This window comes from Xyrauchen texanus, chromosome 4, assembly GCF_025860055.1.
Source record: "Xyrauchen texanus isolate HMW12.3.18 chromosome 4, RBS_HiC_50CHRs, whole genome shotgun sequence".
In the NCBI taxonomy this organism is placed as follows: domain Eukaryota; kingdom Metazoa; phylum Chordata; class Actinopteri; order Cypriniformes; family Catostomidae; genus Xyrauchen; species Xyrauchen texanus.
Window position 1 is genome coordinate 8,128,235 of NC_068279.1, and position 13,968 is coordinate 8,142,202.

At 39.8% G+C, this 13,968-nt stretch overlaps 1 protein-coding gene across 1 annotated transcript in view; it reads right to left on the reverse strand.

The window, feature by feature from the left end:
• The window catches only part of LOC127642614 (semaphorin-4C-like), an 81,894-nt gene that overhangs the window by 23,787 nt on the left and 44,139 nt on the right, over positions 1-13,968 (reverse strand). The window contains exon 2 of the mRNA XM_052125219.1: positions 10,120-10,312. Within this exon, the coding sequence (XP_051981179.1) occupies positions 10,120-10,222 (103 nt within the window). The 5' untranslated portion in view covers positions 10,223-10,312. The remainder of the gene's footprint in view (positions 1-10,119; positions 10,313-13,968) is intronic.

Below are 13,968 nucleotides of genomic sequence, written 5' to 3' on the forward strand. Positions count from 1 at the left end.
TGCCTTGGTCAACGAGCCAGCGCTGCCAGTCTCGTCCGCACGGAGGAGGAGGAAGAGAGGAAAGGCTTCCGCTCCCCAGTTCACGCCTGCCACGGTGTGCACGCTAACGAGGAGGCTAAAGTCTACAGCCTCTAGCATCAGTCGCTAGTGTGCCTCTTAAAGCCAGGGGAGTGATGTTTACACATACCACACAACTATCACTTACCAGCTGGCTCCTGTTACACAAAGATGACTGGACTGGACTGACTTGCCATGAAAGAGGATTTGGTCATACATATTTGTAACTACATAAGGTTGAGTAAATTATTACAGAAATTTAATTTTTGGGTGAAACATTCCTTTAGTCTCAAGTGAGTGAACATCATTTCAAACATTTATGAATATATCTTTAGGTGTAAAACTTTTTTAAAGTGGAACATTTTACTTTAAGCTATTTAAAAAGCTGGGTGGGAATGTGGGTGTGATGAGCCACACTGATCTTTTCAGCAGGGACGTTCCGTTTGAATACTCAATCATAAACTACTCCTTGATCTGATTAACTGCCATGGCAGTTGGGTGAAAAGAGAGTTACAAGCAAGTGCTTAAAAAGAAGAGGAAGGCACCTTCAGGACCGTGAGTGGTGGATTCGAGCAAGATGGAAGCCAAGAGAGTGTGTGGTTATTAGCTGGAGACTGGCAGCTTGGTAATGTGTAAGAAGGCTGGAGGAGCCAAGAGGAAAGGGAAACATACCCCCCAGAGAACATCTGCCTGGTTATAAACAGAGTTACACACATGCTACACACTTCTAAATATCTGCATAACGACTCAAATGCCTCTAAGCTAGTCACTGACTGAGTTTCTTTAAGCTTTGTGCTGAGCTAAGAGTGTCACATCAAATAATTACATTCAGAGAAGCAGCAATTACAGTCAGTGGAGCAAGGTGCACTTATGCATCCCAACCAGACAGTGGCACCATTGAGAAAGCCATCCACTGTTCTTTGTGTGTCTGTGTGTGTCTGTGTGTACTAAATAATAATAATAATAAATATGTTAACAAAGCTGAAGTAAAACAATTAATAGAGCAGACCAAGGCTAGCAATCACACTCTTTACTCCAGTGAGTATTTCTGCAAAGGCACATATAGAAATGTTACAGGTTCCAAGTTAAGCTTAATAGACAGCATTTGTGGCATAATGTTGATCTCCTCAAAAAATTGTGTCGACTTGTCCCTGTTACTGTTAGGCACTTACAATGGAAGTAAATGTGGCAAGTCCATAAATGTAAAACATATGTAAGTTGTAGTCACAAGATCTAAACATTATAGGTGTTAACATGATTTTAGTGTTATAAAATCAGGGATTTGCTGATGTTACAGCATTTAATAACCAGATATCAATGCTTACTGGCTGCTAAATCGTCATGCCAACAAATTTGTAATATTGGATAGGCTATAACTTTACACAAATATGTTTTGTAAATGATTACATCACACTCAAATCCTGTTAGCATGTATAATGTTTACATAATGTGGCTATACTTTTGAAACTATGTGTATTTTAGCATTTATGGACTGGGCCTATTCAGTTTCATTAGGTGTCTTACTGTAATTTTTAACTTAATGCTTCATTTTTATGGAAATTAACATAATGCAACAAATGCTGTTAACTGACCGTAACTTGTATTGAACCTGGAGCATACCTTTTAAACCATTTTGAACTATGTGTTTAAACCAACATACCAAAAAACTTCACGAGAAAACAAGCATTTACAGTGCATCCAGAAAGTATTCACAGCACTTCACTTTTTCCACATTTTGTTATGTTACAGCCTTATTCCAAAATGGATTAAATTAATTATTTTCCTAAAAATTCTACAAACAATACCCCATAATGACAACGAGAAAGAAGTTCGTTTGAAATCTTTGCAAATGTATTACAAATAAAAAATGGGGAAAAAAATCACATTTACATAAGTATTCACAGCCTTTGCCATGACACTCAAAATTGAACTCCAAGCCATGAAGTCCAAGGAATTGTCTGTAGACCTCCGAGACAGGATTGTATGGAGGCACAGATCCGGGGAAGGGTACAGAAAAGATTCTGCAGCATTGAAGGTCCCAATGAGCACAGTGGCCTCCATCATCCATAAATAGAAGAAGTTTGGCACCATCAGGACTCTTCCTAGAGCTGGCCGCCTGGCCAAACTGAGACATCGGGGGAGAAGGGCCTTAGTCGGGGAGGTGACCAAGAACCCGATGGTCACTCTGACAGAGCTCCACCATTTCTCTGTGGAGAGAGGAGAACCTTCCAGAAGAACAACCATCTCTGCAGCACTCCACCAATCAGGCCTGAATGGTAGAGTGGCCAGACGGAAGGCTGTCATGTAAAAGGCACATGACAGCCCACCTGGAGTTTGCCAAAAGGCACCTGAAGGACTCTCAGACCATGAGAAACAAAATTCTCTGGTCTGATGAAAACTTTGGCCTGAATGGCAAGCGTCATGTCTGGAGGAAACCAGGCACCACTCATCACCTGGCCAATACCATCCCTACAGTGAAGCATGGTGGCGGCAGCATCATGCTGGGGGGATGCTTTTTAGCGGCAGGAACTGGGAGACTAGTTAGGATCGAGGGAAAGATGAATGCAGCAATGTACAGAGACATCCTTTAAGAAAACCTGCTCCAGAGCTCTCTGGACCTCAGACTGGGGCAAAGGTTCATCTTCCAACAGGACAACGCCCCTAAGCACACAGCCAAGATAACAAAGGAGTGGCTACGGGACAACTCTGTGAATGTTCTTGAGTGGCCCAGCCAGAGCCCAGACTTGAACCCGAGTGAACATCTCTGGAGAGATCTGAAAATGGCTGTGCATCGACACTCGCCATCCAACCTGATGTAGCTTGAGAGGTCCTGCAGAGAAAAATGGGAGAAACTGCCCAAAAATAGGTGTGCCAAGCTTGTAGCATCATACTCAAAAAGACTTGGTGCCAAAGGTGCTTCAAAAAAGTAATGAGCAAATGCTGAGAATACTTATGTACGTGTGATATTTTTAATTTTGTATTTTTTATAAATTTGCAAAGATTTCAAACAAACTTCTTTTACGTTGTCTTTATGGGGTATTGCTTGTAGAATTTTGAGGAAAATGATGAATTTAATCCATTTTGGAATAAGGATGCACATAACAAAATGTGGAAAAAGTGAAGCGCTGTGAACACTTTCCGGATGCACTGTATGAAATTTATAGCTATTGAGATATAGCCATTGTGACAACTAGCCCCTCTCTCCCTACATTAAGTAGAACTTAACCGAAGCAAATAGTACCACACCTAATGGGGCAGAGAGGGAGTCTCTATCTGTGTGTATAGACAAAAAAATGATGAGGTAAAGATTTGCTAAAAATAGATACCACTTTGAATGGAATCCAGATGTGAGCTATCCAAAAGAACACAGAGGTGAACTTTGTGTGTATGTGTGTGTGTGTTTGTCTTTGTCCTTCATGAGTTTTCAGCTGGACTGAATGATAGGGCAGTGGAGGAGCATACTCCGGTTAAGGGAATGGAGCCGCAAAACTGAACCAAGTCAGGCTGAAGGTTGCTTTTTTCCCCTCTGATGTCCCTCTATGGCTCCTTACAAAGCAGCTTTGCTATAAATACAGCCTTACCATGCTTATAGCTCATAACCACAGCACTCAAAACACACACTCCTCTATTAAAGACCTATTTTAAGCTCTTTGATGCTGCAACATGGATCCCCAAAAAAACTAGAAACACAGAGAACGTAAATACACACACACACACTAATTACGAAGAGAAAGTATGAGCTTTAAAAACATGCCTGTGTTTACCAGGACAAAGATCCAATGAAGAAAGAAATTCAAGGGTCAAGACTGAGGGTGACACACAAAGGTGCAATTAAAAAAGAAGAAAGGGAAAAAGAGATTAACACACATGTACTGTAGGTGGTGTGTATAGACACACAAACACATACACAGCGTGCATAAGAGCGTGAGAGAGTAGGTGGGCGGAGGGGAGAGTGGAAGTGCTGTAATTGCACTAGATTAGATGGAGTGGTGGGGCTGCTACTGCTTTGGGAAGGGAAGACAGGAGATCACAGCTTAGCACAGGAAATGGTCAGAACGGATTACCACAACAACAGGCAGAAAACTCACTAACACCACAAAAGTGGAGACTGAAAGAACAACAGAGAGGAAAAGAGGGGTGGTGCAGAGAAAATAACAGAAACAGTAAGGGCAAATTCACAAACAAGATCTCTGAAATCTCAGTTGTTTCTCTAAGACAGCAATGAGATTGAATGGTGAGCAAATGGAGAGTTGGTTGCTGGCTTGTCCTTCATCTTTTGGTCCTCTGATTCTGTGAACTTTTAAGAAGTGTTCAGCTTTTATTAATTAATTCCTTTTATCAGCTTCTCCTCTTTGATAGATAGCGGGCAGAGCTGCTGAGGAGTGAGTTTGCTTTCGCTCAGCCTGACAAATATTTTTTCCGTTCTTGTCAAAGACCATTTGCCAGCGATTTCTTCGGCTTGTTTCCTTTGCTGTTTGGTGTGAATAGGCCAAGTCTTGTTTTTACTCTTGTTTTAAAAGTTGAAATGGCGTTTTAACCCTTTCGGGCTTGGCTATTTTCCAGCAGAGAGGGACCAAAGTGGTTGTCTGAATGAAACAACTACTTAAATATTCTTTTCAACATCGAACATCTTATTTTTTTGTCACAAAATTCAAATAATCACAAAATAAAAGTTTTTGTATTTTTCTATTAAAAAAACTTTAATTGACTGTTTTGATGCAGCGATGTAAAGAATTTATAAACTCATTCTCACCACTTCTGCCTCAACAAGTGGAAGGGCTCGGTTTTTAGAACCATCTTGAACTCAGAATCCCATGCTGCATTGCAGTGTAAACAACATGGCGGCACATCTTATCCACCATAATCAATCATTATCAACATTGAAAAATCACATTATGGGGGATTAGTGAGTACAGGGAAAAACTCACCTGTAAAAGGGTTAAAAAGCACTCCTGCACAAGACACTGAAAAAACAGTGGCGCAATGTCCGTCTAGCCCATGTTCACATAATTTGTATTTTTTTTAAATAGCAAGTAATCTGCTTAAGGGTCGTTCATACTGAATTAGTTGTTGTGTGGATGAAGCACAACGAATGGAACAGAATGAAGGTGCCTCGAGACAATGTTTTTTAAAGTTGAAACGCTTTTAAACTTGACACGGCATGTTAAAAACGTGCCGCTCCTGTGCATGTCTGTCAAGTGCATGTTTACACAGAAAAACAATAATACAAATAAAACCCCCCCAGAAAGTCTTCTGCTTGGGGGTTGTTCTGACTGAATACATTCTTGCGTTAAAAAAGGTGTCGCAAGATGTGTTTTCAAATGTTTACGCCTTATTAAACTTGACATGGTGTCTTAAAAATACAGTGCTCCTACACCAGATGCTGAAAAACCAGCACCTCAGCGTCCGTCTAGCGCATGTTTAAAAAAATGTTTTTTTAAACTAGCAAGTCCCCTGCATGGGGACCATTCAGAACGAATGCGCAATGAATGGAACAGAATCCAGGTGTCTTGAGACGGGTTTTTCAAAGCTAAAATTCGTTTTAATTTGAAAAGGCATCTTAAACAGTATGACCCTCCTGCAGTGCAATGTCCGTCTAGCACATGTTTACATAGAAAAACAAACAAACAAGTCTGCTGCTTTGCGCCATTTGGACCGAATGCATTCTTGCATAAATAATGGAACAGAACGCAGGTGTCTTGATAGCCATTTTCAAAGTTTAAGTTCTGTTAACACTTGACACGGTATCTAAAAAACATGTGCTCCAGTGCAAGTCGCTAAAAATACAGCAAGATTCTTATGTTAACTGTAAAATATGTTAAATAAAAACATTATTTAGTGGAGTGGTGGTGGCGTAGTGGGCTAAAGCACTGAACTGGTAAGCAGAAGGTTGTTGGTTCAAACCCCACAGCCACCACCATTGTGTCCTTGAGCAAGGCACTTAACTCCAGGTTGCTCCGGGGGGATTGTCCCTGTAATAAGTGCACAGTAAGTCGCTTTGGATAAAAGTGTCTGCCAGATGCATAAATGTAAAATATGCATAGGCGAATGCAAAAAATACATTCAGTTTTAATGACCCCTTAGAGTTCTCTTGACTAAATATCTTCTCAAACTCCTCAATCATTTTAAAAGAGATCTCAACAATGTCACACACTGTGCTCAGATTTGCCAGACACCAACGTCTGCAATCAAAAGTCAAGTGATTACATTATGAACTCAAACTTTTCTCATCAAATCCTTCAAAGACGAATTATCTGAGCTGTGCTACATTATGTTAATAGCTCTGTGCTACTGTATGTCAACAAGTCTCTCATTTGCTAGTTTTACTTCCCCTACATTTGAAAGTTGCTCTTTAAGGGAAACATAGCTGAGAAATACCTTTATGCATCCTGCATGAAAAAAGAGGTACGGCTGCTGAGAAAATGACAGAAACTCTATGGGAGTAAAAGACAAAGGTGGAAATGGGGAAAAAAACAAGATTAAGATAAAAAATAAATAAAAAAAAATGACAGTAAAAGGGAAATGTGTGAAAGGTTGTTGAAAATAGACCGGTGTTTGACAGTCCAGGAGGGGAGACGGCAGTTGAGAATTGAGCTCACAGCTTGTACCGAGAGTGACCTTTTCATAAAAGTGGCAAGCATACAAAAAATTGAAAGACTTTCGTTGTTTCTGCCCCCTTTAACAAACAGCCTCCTTCTGGAGCGTACAGGTCCACAAAGGGTAGGAGACAGATTTATTGAATGGAAAAGAAACACGGTTTTACAGACAATGAGTCGTGCAAGCACAGGAGAGGGCATCTGCTAGATTCAAGAGTATAAATCACAGATAAATCAAAGTATATATCAGTGTGCGTGTGTTATCTGTGTGTGGGGAGGGGTTCTGCACAGAAAGATGGAGAAGACAGGCTTTAGTCCTCTTACATAAACCACGCACACACTCACACACACACACACACACACACACACACAGAGGGCGTCATTATAGTAATTGGAGGGTAGAGAGTTGTGCTGGGAAGGCAGTCCCACTCTCCCTCTCTTTTTCTCTTTCTCTCTGTAGCTTTGCCATCCTCAGCACATTGGACTTAGTACATTCATGCTATTCCTCTAAGTCAGCAGGAGTTTCCTCTGGCCTCCATTGAAATTGGTCTTTAATTTATGTTAGTGTGGCAGCGGGGGCGTGGTCAAGCATCCGTCCGGAGACAGAGAAAGCGGTAAGGGCGCTTCCACCTGAGCTAAATTATGTCTAACACCTGTCTCTAATTACAGTGAGCACGGCATAAAAGAGTCACACCGCCAGGAGACCGGGAGAGAGAGCCTGGGTCTAGAAGCGCACTGTGAAGCTGAAAGAGTGTTGTGAAGTTAAAGAATATTGTGAAGCTATTTTGAAAGTGTGAAGCTGACGTGTTGTGGCGCCCCTGTAAAAACCTAAGTTACTCCATTAAACTGCTTACCTGAGTTGATGTCCTCCCATTACAGTTTATTCTCTGGCCTTGTAATGCTGGGCTGTCAGTTGTGGAAACTTATGCGGTGGGGCACGGAGAGGGCAGGGCCTCTGACTCCACTTTGAACTTTTAAAGCTGTTTTTAAACCCACTGAGGCCACAGGGCGAGCCAGCGGCCCGCTACAAGCGTGAAAACAACAGTTTAATGGCTGCCAAAATAAGTTGTGGCTCTTTGATGAGAAATGAAAAAGAAAAGACACGTGTTTGCGTTTCTTGCAAATCCCCAGCGTCTTTAAGTTGGGGATAATTGTGGAGGCAGGGTCTTCAGGGGGCGGGGGTGTAGAAAGTCGTGGGTAAATATTATCTCTGCTACAATCCATCTCCCCACCTCCAACCACACACACACACACTCACACACTACTGAAGCTCTAAATCCCTCAGACTGCCAGTCTAAGCACTCTTTACGCACAGAAATGCACACGTTAAAGTGTACGCCAATGCTTTGCCTGATTTGATTTTGTCTTTAGTCCTTCAGTCCCAATTAGTGCTCATGTTTGGAGCACTGGCCTACTGTGGCCTACTGTTTATCTGGTTTAGGGCCCATACGAAGTCACACATGACATAAAAGAGTAGTTAAACACACACTGCAGACACATTGTGACTTTTCTTTTCATTTTTGGACTTTCTTTGATGTCCCACATCTTCTTTCGCCCTCTCTCGCTCCTCCTTGCTGTAGCTCAACTAGCCATTTCCTGTCTATTTAAGGCAGTGTGTTCCCAGCCTGGATTCTCACTACTGCTGGCTTAATAGGAGATATTATCAGTTTATGAGTGTACACGTGAAATTATTCCTACTGCTGTATGTTTAATGTAACTGTTTGGTTATTAACAGAGATTTGGAAGCCACTTTCCAAGATTAGGGTACAAAATAGGGTGGTAAAAATCATGCGGTAACGGTTGCGTGCAAAATGTGGGACAAAGCTAAAGATTACATTTGAAATAAAATGAATAATTGAAAAATACATTTTTGCTTCAATTAAATAAATATAAATTCAATAGATTGTCAAAATTGTGACAATGTTATTTTTAATTGCTGGATACAGTCGGGAAGGTCTCTGCAGGCCCCTGAAGTGTGACAGGCCAAAATCCCCATTTTAAGTGGAGGATACAGACATTTAATGTGTTTCGAAATAGCAGCTTTTCATGCAAGGTTAATTATATGTTAGAAAATTAACCTAAGTAGCATGAAAAGTAGCTAGTTTTAAACACTATAACGTCTGCATCTGACTTTGGCCTGTCCCAATTCAAGGGATTGTTCACCCAAAAATGTAAGTTCTCTCGTCATTTACTCACCCTCATGCCATCCCAGATGTGTGACTTTCTTTCTTCAGCTGAACACAAACAAAGATTTTTAAAAAATATCTCAGCTCTGTAGGTCCATACAATGCAAGTGAATGGTGATCAGACATTTGTAACACATATGACTCCAGTATTTAAATCCATATCATCAAAAGCAATATAATAGGTGTAGATGAGAAACAGAAGAATATTTAAGTCCCTTATACTCTAATTCTCCACTTTAACTTTCACTTTCAGATCACCGCATGTGACTTAAATTCAGATGTAAAAGTGAAAGTGGAGATTTACAGTAAAAAAAGGACTTACATTTGTATCTATTTCTCACCCTCGCCTATTATATAACATCTGAAGATATGGATTCAAGCACTGGAGTCATATGGATTATTTATGTTATTTTAGGAGCTACAAAGTTCTGATCACCATTCACTTTCATTTTTGGGTGAACTATCCTTGAATTGGGATGGGCCAAAGTCAGATGCAGACATTTCAAGTGTTTAAAACTAGTTACTTTTCATGCTATTTAGGTTAATTGTATGTTAGAAAAAAGGCTAAGACTATAAAATAAGGTTGTATCCATTATTATTAATGAATTATATTAGTTAACATGAACTAACAATGAACAATACTTTCACAGCACTTATTAAACTTGGTCAGTGTTAATTTCAACATGTTCTAATAAATTGTTTTAAATAAAAGGTTGAATAATGTATACAATACTATAGATACTAATATTAGTTAATGCATTATAAACTACTATACATAAACAATAAACAAATGTATTATTCATAAACTAACATTAACCAAGATTAATAAATGCTGTAAAAATATCATTCATTGTTAGTTCATGATATCTAATGCATTAATTAATGTTAACCAATAGAACCTTATTGTAAAGTTTTACCATTGAAAGTTAATTGAACATAATAGTTTTCACAACAAAAAATATATGGGATTTGTGCCTCTAATGCTTTTCAAATCCGTCTTTGTGAAATGTGCCTTAAAACAGGAAAAGACGTGAGATTGACGTCAGACAAAAGGAACAAATGGAGTGAGTGCAAATGAATAGAGAGAGAGAGAGACAAGCACTTAATGCACTGTAAAACCTGGCAGTAACCTGATATCTCTGTGAATTCAAAGCAAAAATCACACCTCTTATCTCAAAACTGCATGGAGAATGAAGGGAGGGGTCGTATTAAGAAAAGAGTGTGAGAAAAAGGCAATGGGACGAACTGCTTGTAGTTCTGTATGGTCATTAGATACTCACCATTATATTTAACGGTCTTGCGTGCGATGGGGTTCCAGTTGACGCAAATCCCCTTTTCAAACCCTATCACGAACATCACAAGAAGAACTTTGGCGCAGCCCATTTCGCCAATCCCACTTGCTTTATTTTAATCCACTGAATGCTGATTCTGGTTGAACGAAGAGGCGCGGAGGATCCAGATGCACAACAGCTCCTGTCAAGGGAGATAAATAAAACAACAAAACATAAACAAAAGTGATTATGGGCTCCACCTCCCCAAAGCCCCCTTGTCACAATCCACGCAGAGCTGGAACTGTAAAAACAAAACAGTCAGGACAATTTAATGACAGATTTTACACTCTTTCAATAGGTACTGCAATAAATGCACATTGGCAGACCACCAGCCAAAACGTGGATGCTTGTCAAAGCAAGGCAGCATCAACACAACTCACAATCATTATGAGGAGCATGTCACATATGAAGGACGGCTTGTTTTTGACAGCCACGGACAACGAGAGATGTGTTGGTAATTAAAATTGGAGGCTGCGTTCAATGGAATGCATTATTACGATGCCCGAAGCAAAGCTTCAAGGGAAAAAGCGAAAAATAAAATAGCCCCACAGCGCTCCTGTCTGTTCAGCACTAGCCATTTTCACACGTTTGCTCTAATCATAAAGTCACACCTGTTTCTCTCCATTAAAAAGGGAAATTAGGGCCTTGATAATAATTGCTGATTTGAGAGAAATCCCATTGACTTTTAAATGTGTGTCAAATGTCAAATACTGTTTAGCGGCGCTGATGACAATGTAAACCCTCTGTGCAGCATTTTTATCATTCAGCCCAAAAGGTTGGGTAAATTCAAATGTTCAGGATGATAAGCAAGTTTGGAGGGGCGGATTTTACTGTCACTGAATTGAGATGACGACCTGTGCAGGAACAATCTCACAGCGATTGATTTCTGCTTTACTTTTTTCATTAGCATGAAAGAGAGAAAGAGCCAGAGAGTGAGAGATAAGAGTAGTGAGAGATGATGGCGATTTTCTCCAAATAAGTTTTCTGTAATAGAAGATGTTGCAATATAGCAATTTGATGACTCACATCTTCACACTTATGCCAGTTTTATATTGGACCGATGTGGTGCTGTTTGTATCTAAGTTGCATGGGAGGGACTGGCATGATTGGAATGTGTCAGACTATTGTGACAGATGGACAGGTTTAAAGAATTCAACCTGTAAACTTCCCTTTGTCCTTGCTCGCTAAGATTTCTGACTGTTACAAACAACTGTTCATATGGCCATGCATGACTTAGAGAAGGATTGTGGGTAGAGCTCCAACAGAAACAGAGCAAAGGGGCCCTCAAAGATCTAGTGCTAAGTCTCCAGAAAACAACAATTTAACTACTAAGAACATAGGGTAAAAATCTCGTCATGTGCAAACCAGGAGGAACATCTAGCTAATTAAAAGATGAATTTGGACAATATAGTTTTGTGTTTCAATTTATGGTGTTATTTTGTTTTTAAGTCCCCATCATAAAGATTAGTGATCCATCTAACTAAGGTAAACCTTGTTCTCAACAATTTAATTCTCAGAAATGGAACATGTGGTCAGTGTTGTAGCACAGTTATATATATGTATTATATCTCTAATAGTATCTGAAAGAAGGGAATTGAGAGGACCAAATCACCCTTCATGTTCAACTACTGCTGGACAATACTGAAGTTGCACTAAAAAGTAATGAGTTACCCTAAAAAGATTATATGAAGCTTCATGCATATATTTTAATTAAGTAGAATGAACATGATGGGATTTAGTTTGAAATACTAACTGTACTCTACTATACTGTACTAACTATATGAGTATTTTGAATATGGGTGGCTGTGGCTCAGTTGGTGGAGTGGGTCGACCACTAATCGCAGGATTGGTGGTTCGAATCCTGGCCCACATGACTTCACATGCCGAAGTGTCCTTGGGCAAGACACTGAACCCCAAGGTGCTCCCAATGGCAGGCTAGCACCTTGCATGGCAGCTCTACCGCCATTGGTGTATGAATGTGTGTATGAATGGGTGAATGAGTCACAGTGTAAAGCGCTTTGAATACCGTTAAGGTTAAAAAGGCGCTATATAAGTGCAGAACAATTACCATATTTTTTGTAACGTTTTCAATAATATTCAGTGTAGAAAATCTATTTTGTGCAACCATTTACCTTTAGTAAATTCAAAAAGCATTTTTTTTCAGTGTTCAGATGCAATATATTATCAAAAATACCTAAAAACAAAACAAAAACAAATTATTAAATAAAATAAAATAAAGAAAACATGCCACTCTGTTGCTTCCGCTGTTTTTCATGTATGTTTGGGAAAATGGAAAAGGTTGAGTGATGACCAGCTTTGTCAGTCTAAAGCGTTTCCCATGTCTTTTCAATCTGTTCTCTTCTCAAACATAGGCTAATTCCTCTTGACTTCCTGCCCACAATAAGCCCTTCTCTGGAACTAACATCCAAACCAATCCCCAAGTTCCTCGCCTAAATTAAAAGTAAGACCCTTTGAACTATGACCTGTTGACCCCCAAGAGACAGCAGATGTCAAGGCAATGGTGGGGTCCTGACAGAGATGATGGTTGGTTGTGAAGTTGATGCCTGAACCTACAGATGCAAAAGAGGAAACAACTCTGGCCCTCAGCATAAACAAAACTTTGCAGTCTAACACTCAAGAGCTTTTCTCTTTCCTTCCATCCCTCTTTTAATGAATGATAAACAAAAGCCATTTGCATGTCATCGGCCAGTGAAGTAGGAAGGAAATTTCCCAACATCCTGCTACTATCTATGTACCATGTCAACGATTCCCGAAACTGACCACTCAACATCAGCTTTTTAAATTGGAACAGCAGGAATGAATCCCCCATCTACGTCAAACCCTCTTTTAAGGTTAAGTACAGTGCAGTATGCATACACTGAATACAAATCTGCCTTCAGCACATCTTCTTGTTCTTCTTCTTTTGGCTGCTCCCATCAGGGGTCACCACAGCAGACCAACCATGATCCACATATTTGACTTAGCACAGGTTTTACACCAGATGGCCTTCCTGATGCAACTCCCAGTTGCTGGGGGACTCTCACTCACACCTACAGGGCAATTTTAGAGTCTCAAATTCACTTAACCTGCCTGTTTTTGGACTTGTGCGGGAAACCAGAGCACCTGGAGGAAACCCATATGAACATGGGTAGAACATGCAAACTCCAGTGCAACAGTGATAACCACTGAGCCACCGTGCCACCCGAAATCTGCCTTCAGCATATGCTCTATTTATTTCTGTATAAGATCAGATGTCACTAGTCAAAACACAGCAGCATGCTTTTGCCCCCTTGAGTAAACAGACTGGGATCTTTTATAGTCACTTAATAAGGACAGTAGGGTGCCCGACCAAATGGCTTGTGGTAAGAGGAGCCACCAACACTCTCAAGGTCTCAGTCCTGCCCTTAAACCCTCTGGCTGCTGTACTCAGGTCATCATAGCGTGTCTCAAGCTTTTGGAAAGAGTCTCTTACTTTCAGAACCTCAAGCTTTGAGCACTGCAAATATAATATTCTTAATTTTTTTTCGTCCTGTTTTCTAGTAAATTATTTATATATACTTTAAGTATTTAAAACAAGACATTTACTTGAAGCAAAATGACAATATATTATGTTTAGTTTTCAGAGAAACAAACTTTTGCGAAGCTTATGCATACAAAAAGAAAATATATTCATATTTTAAGATTAAAACTCAAAAATGTAATTGATTTCTCTGAAAACAAGACTTAATATCTGTTGTCATTTTACTTCTCAATAGTGTTTTAAGAATGTTCAGATATTTTTGATGGAAAACAAGATAA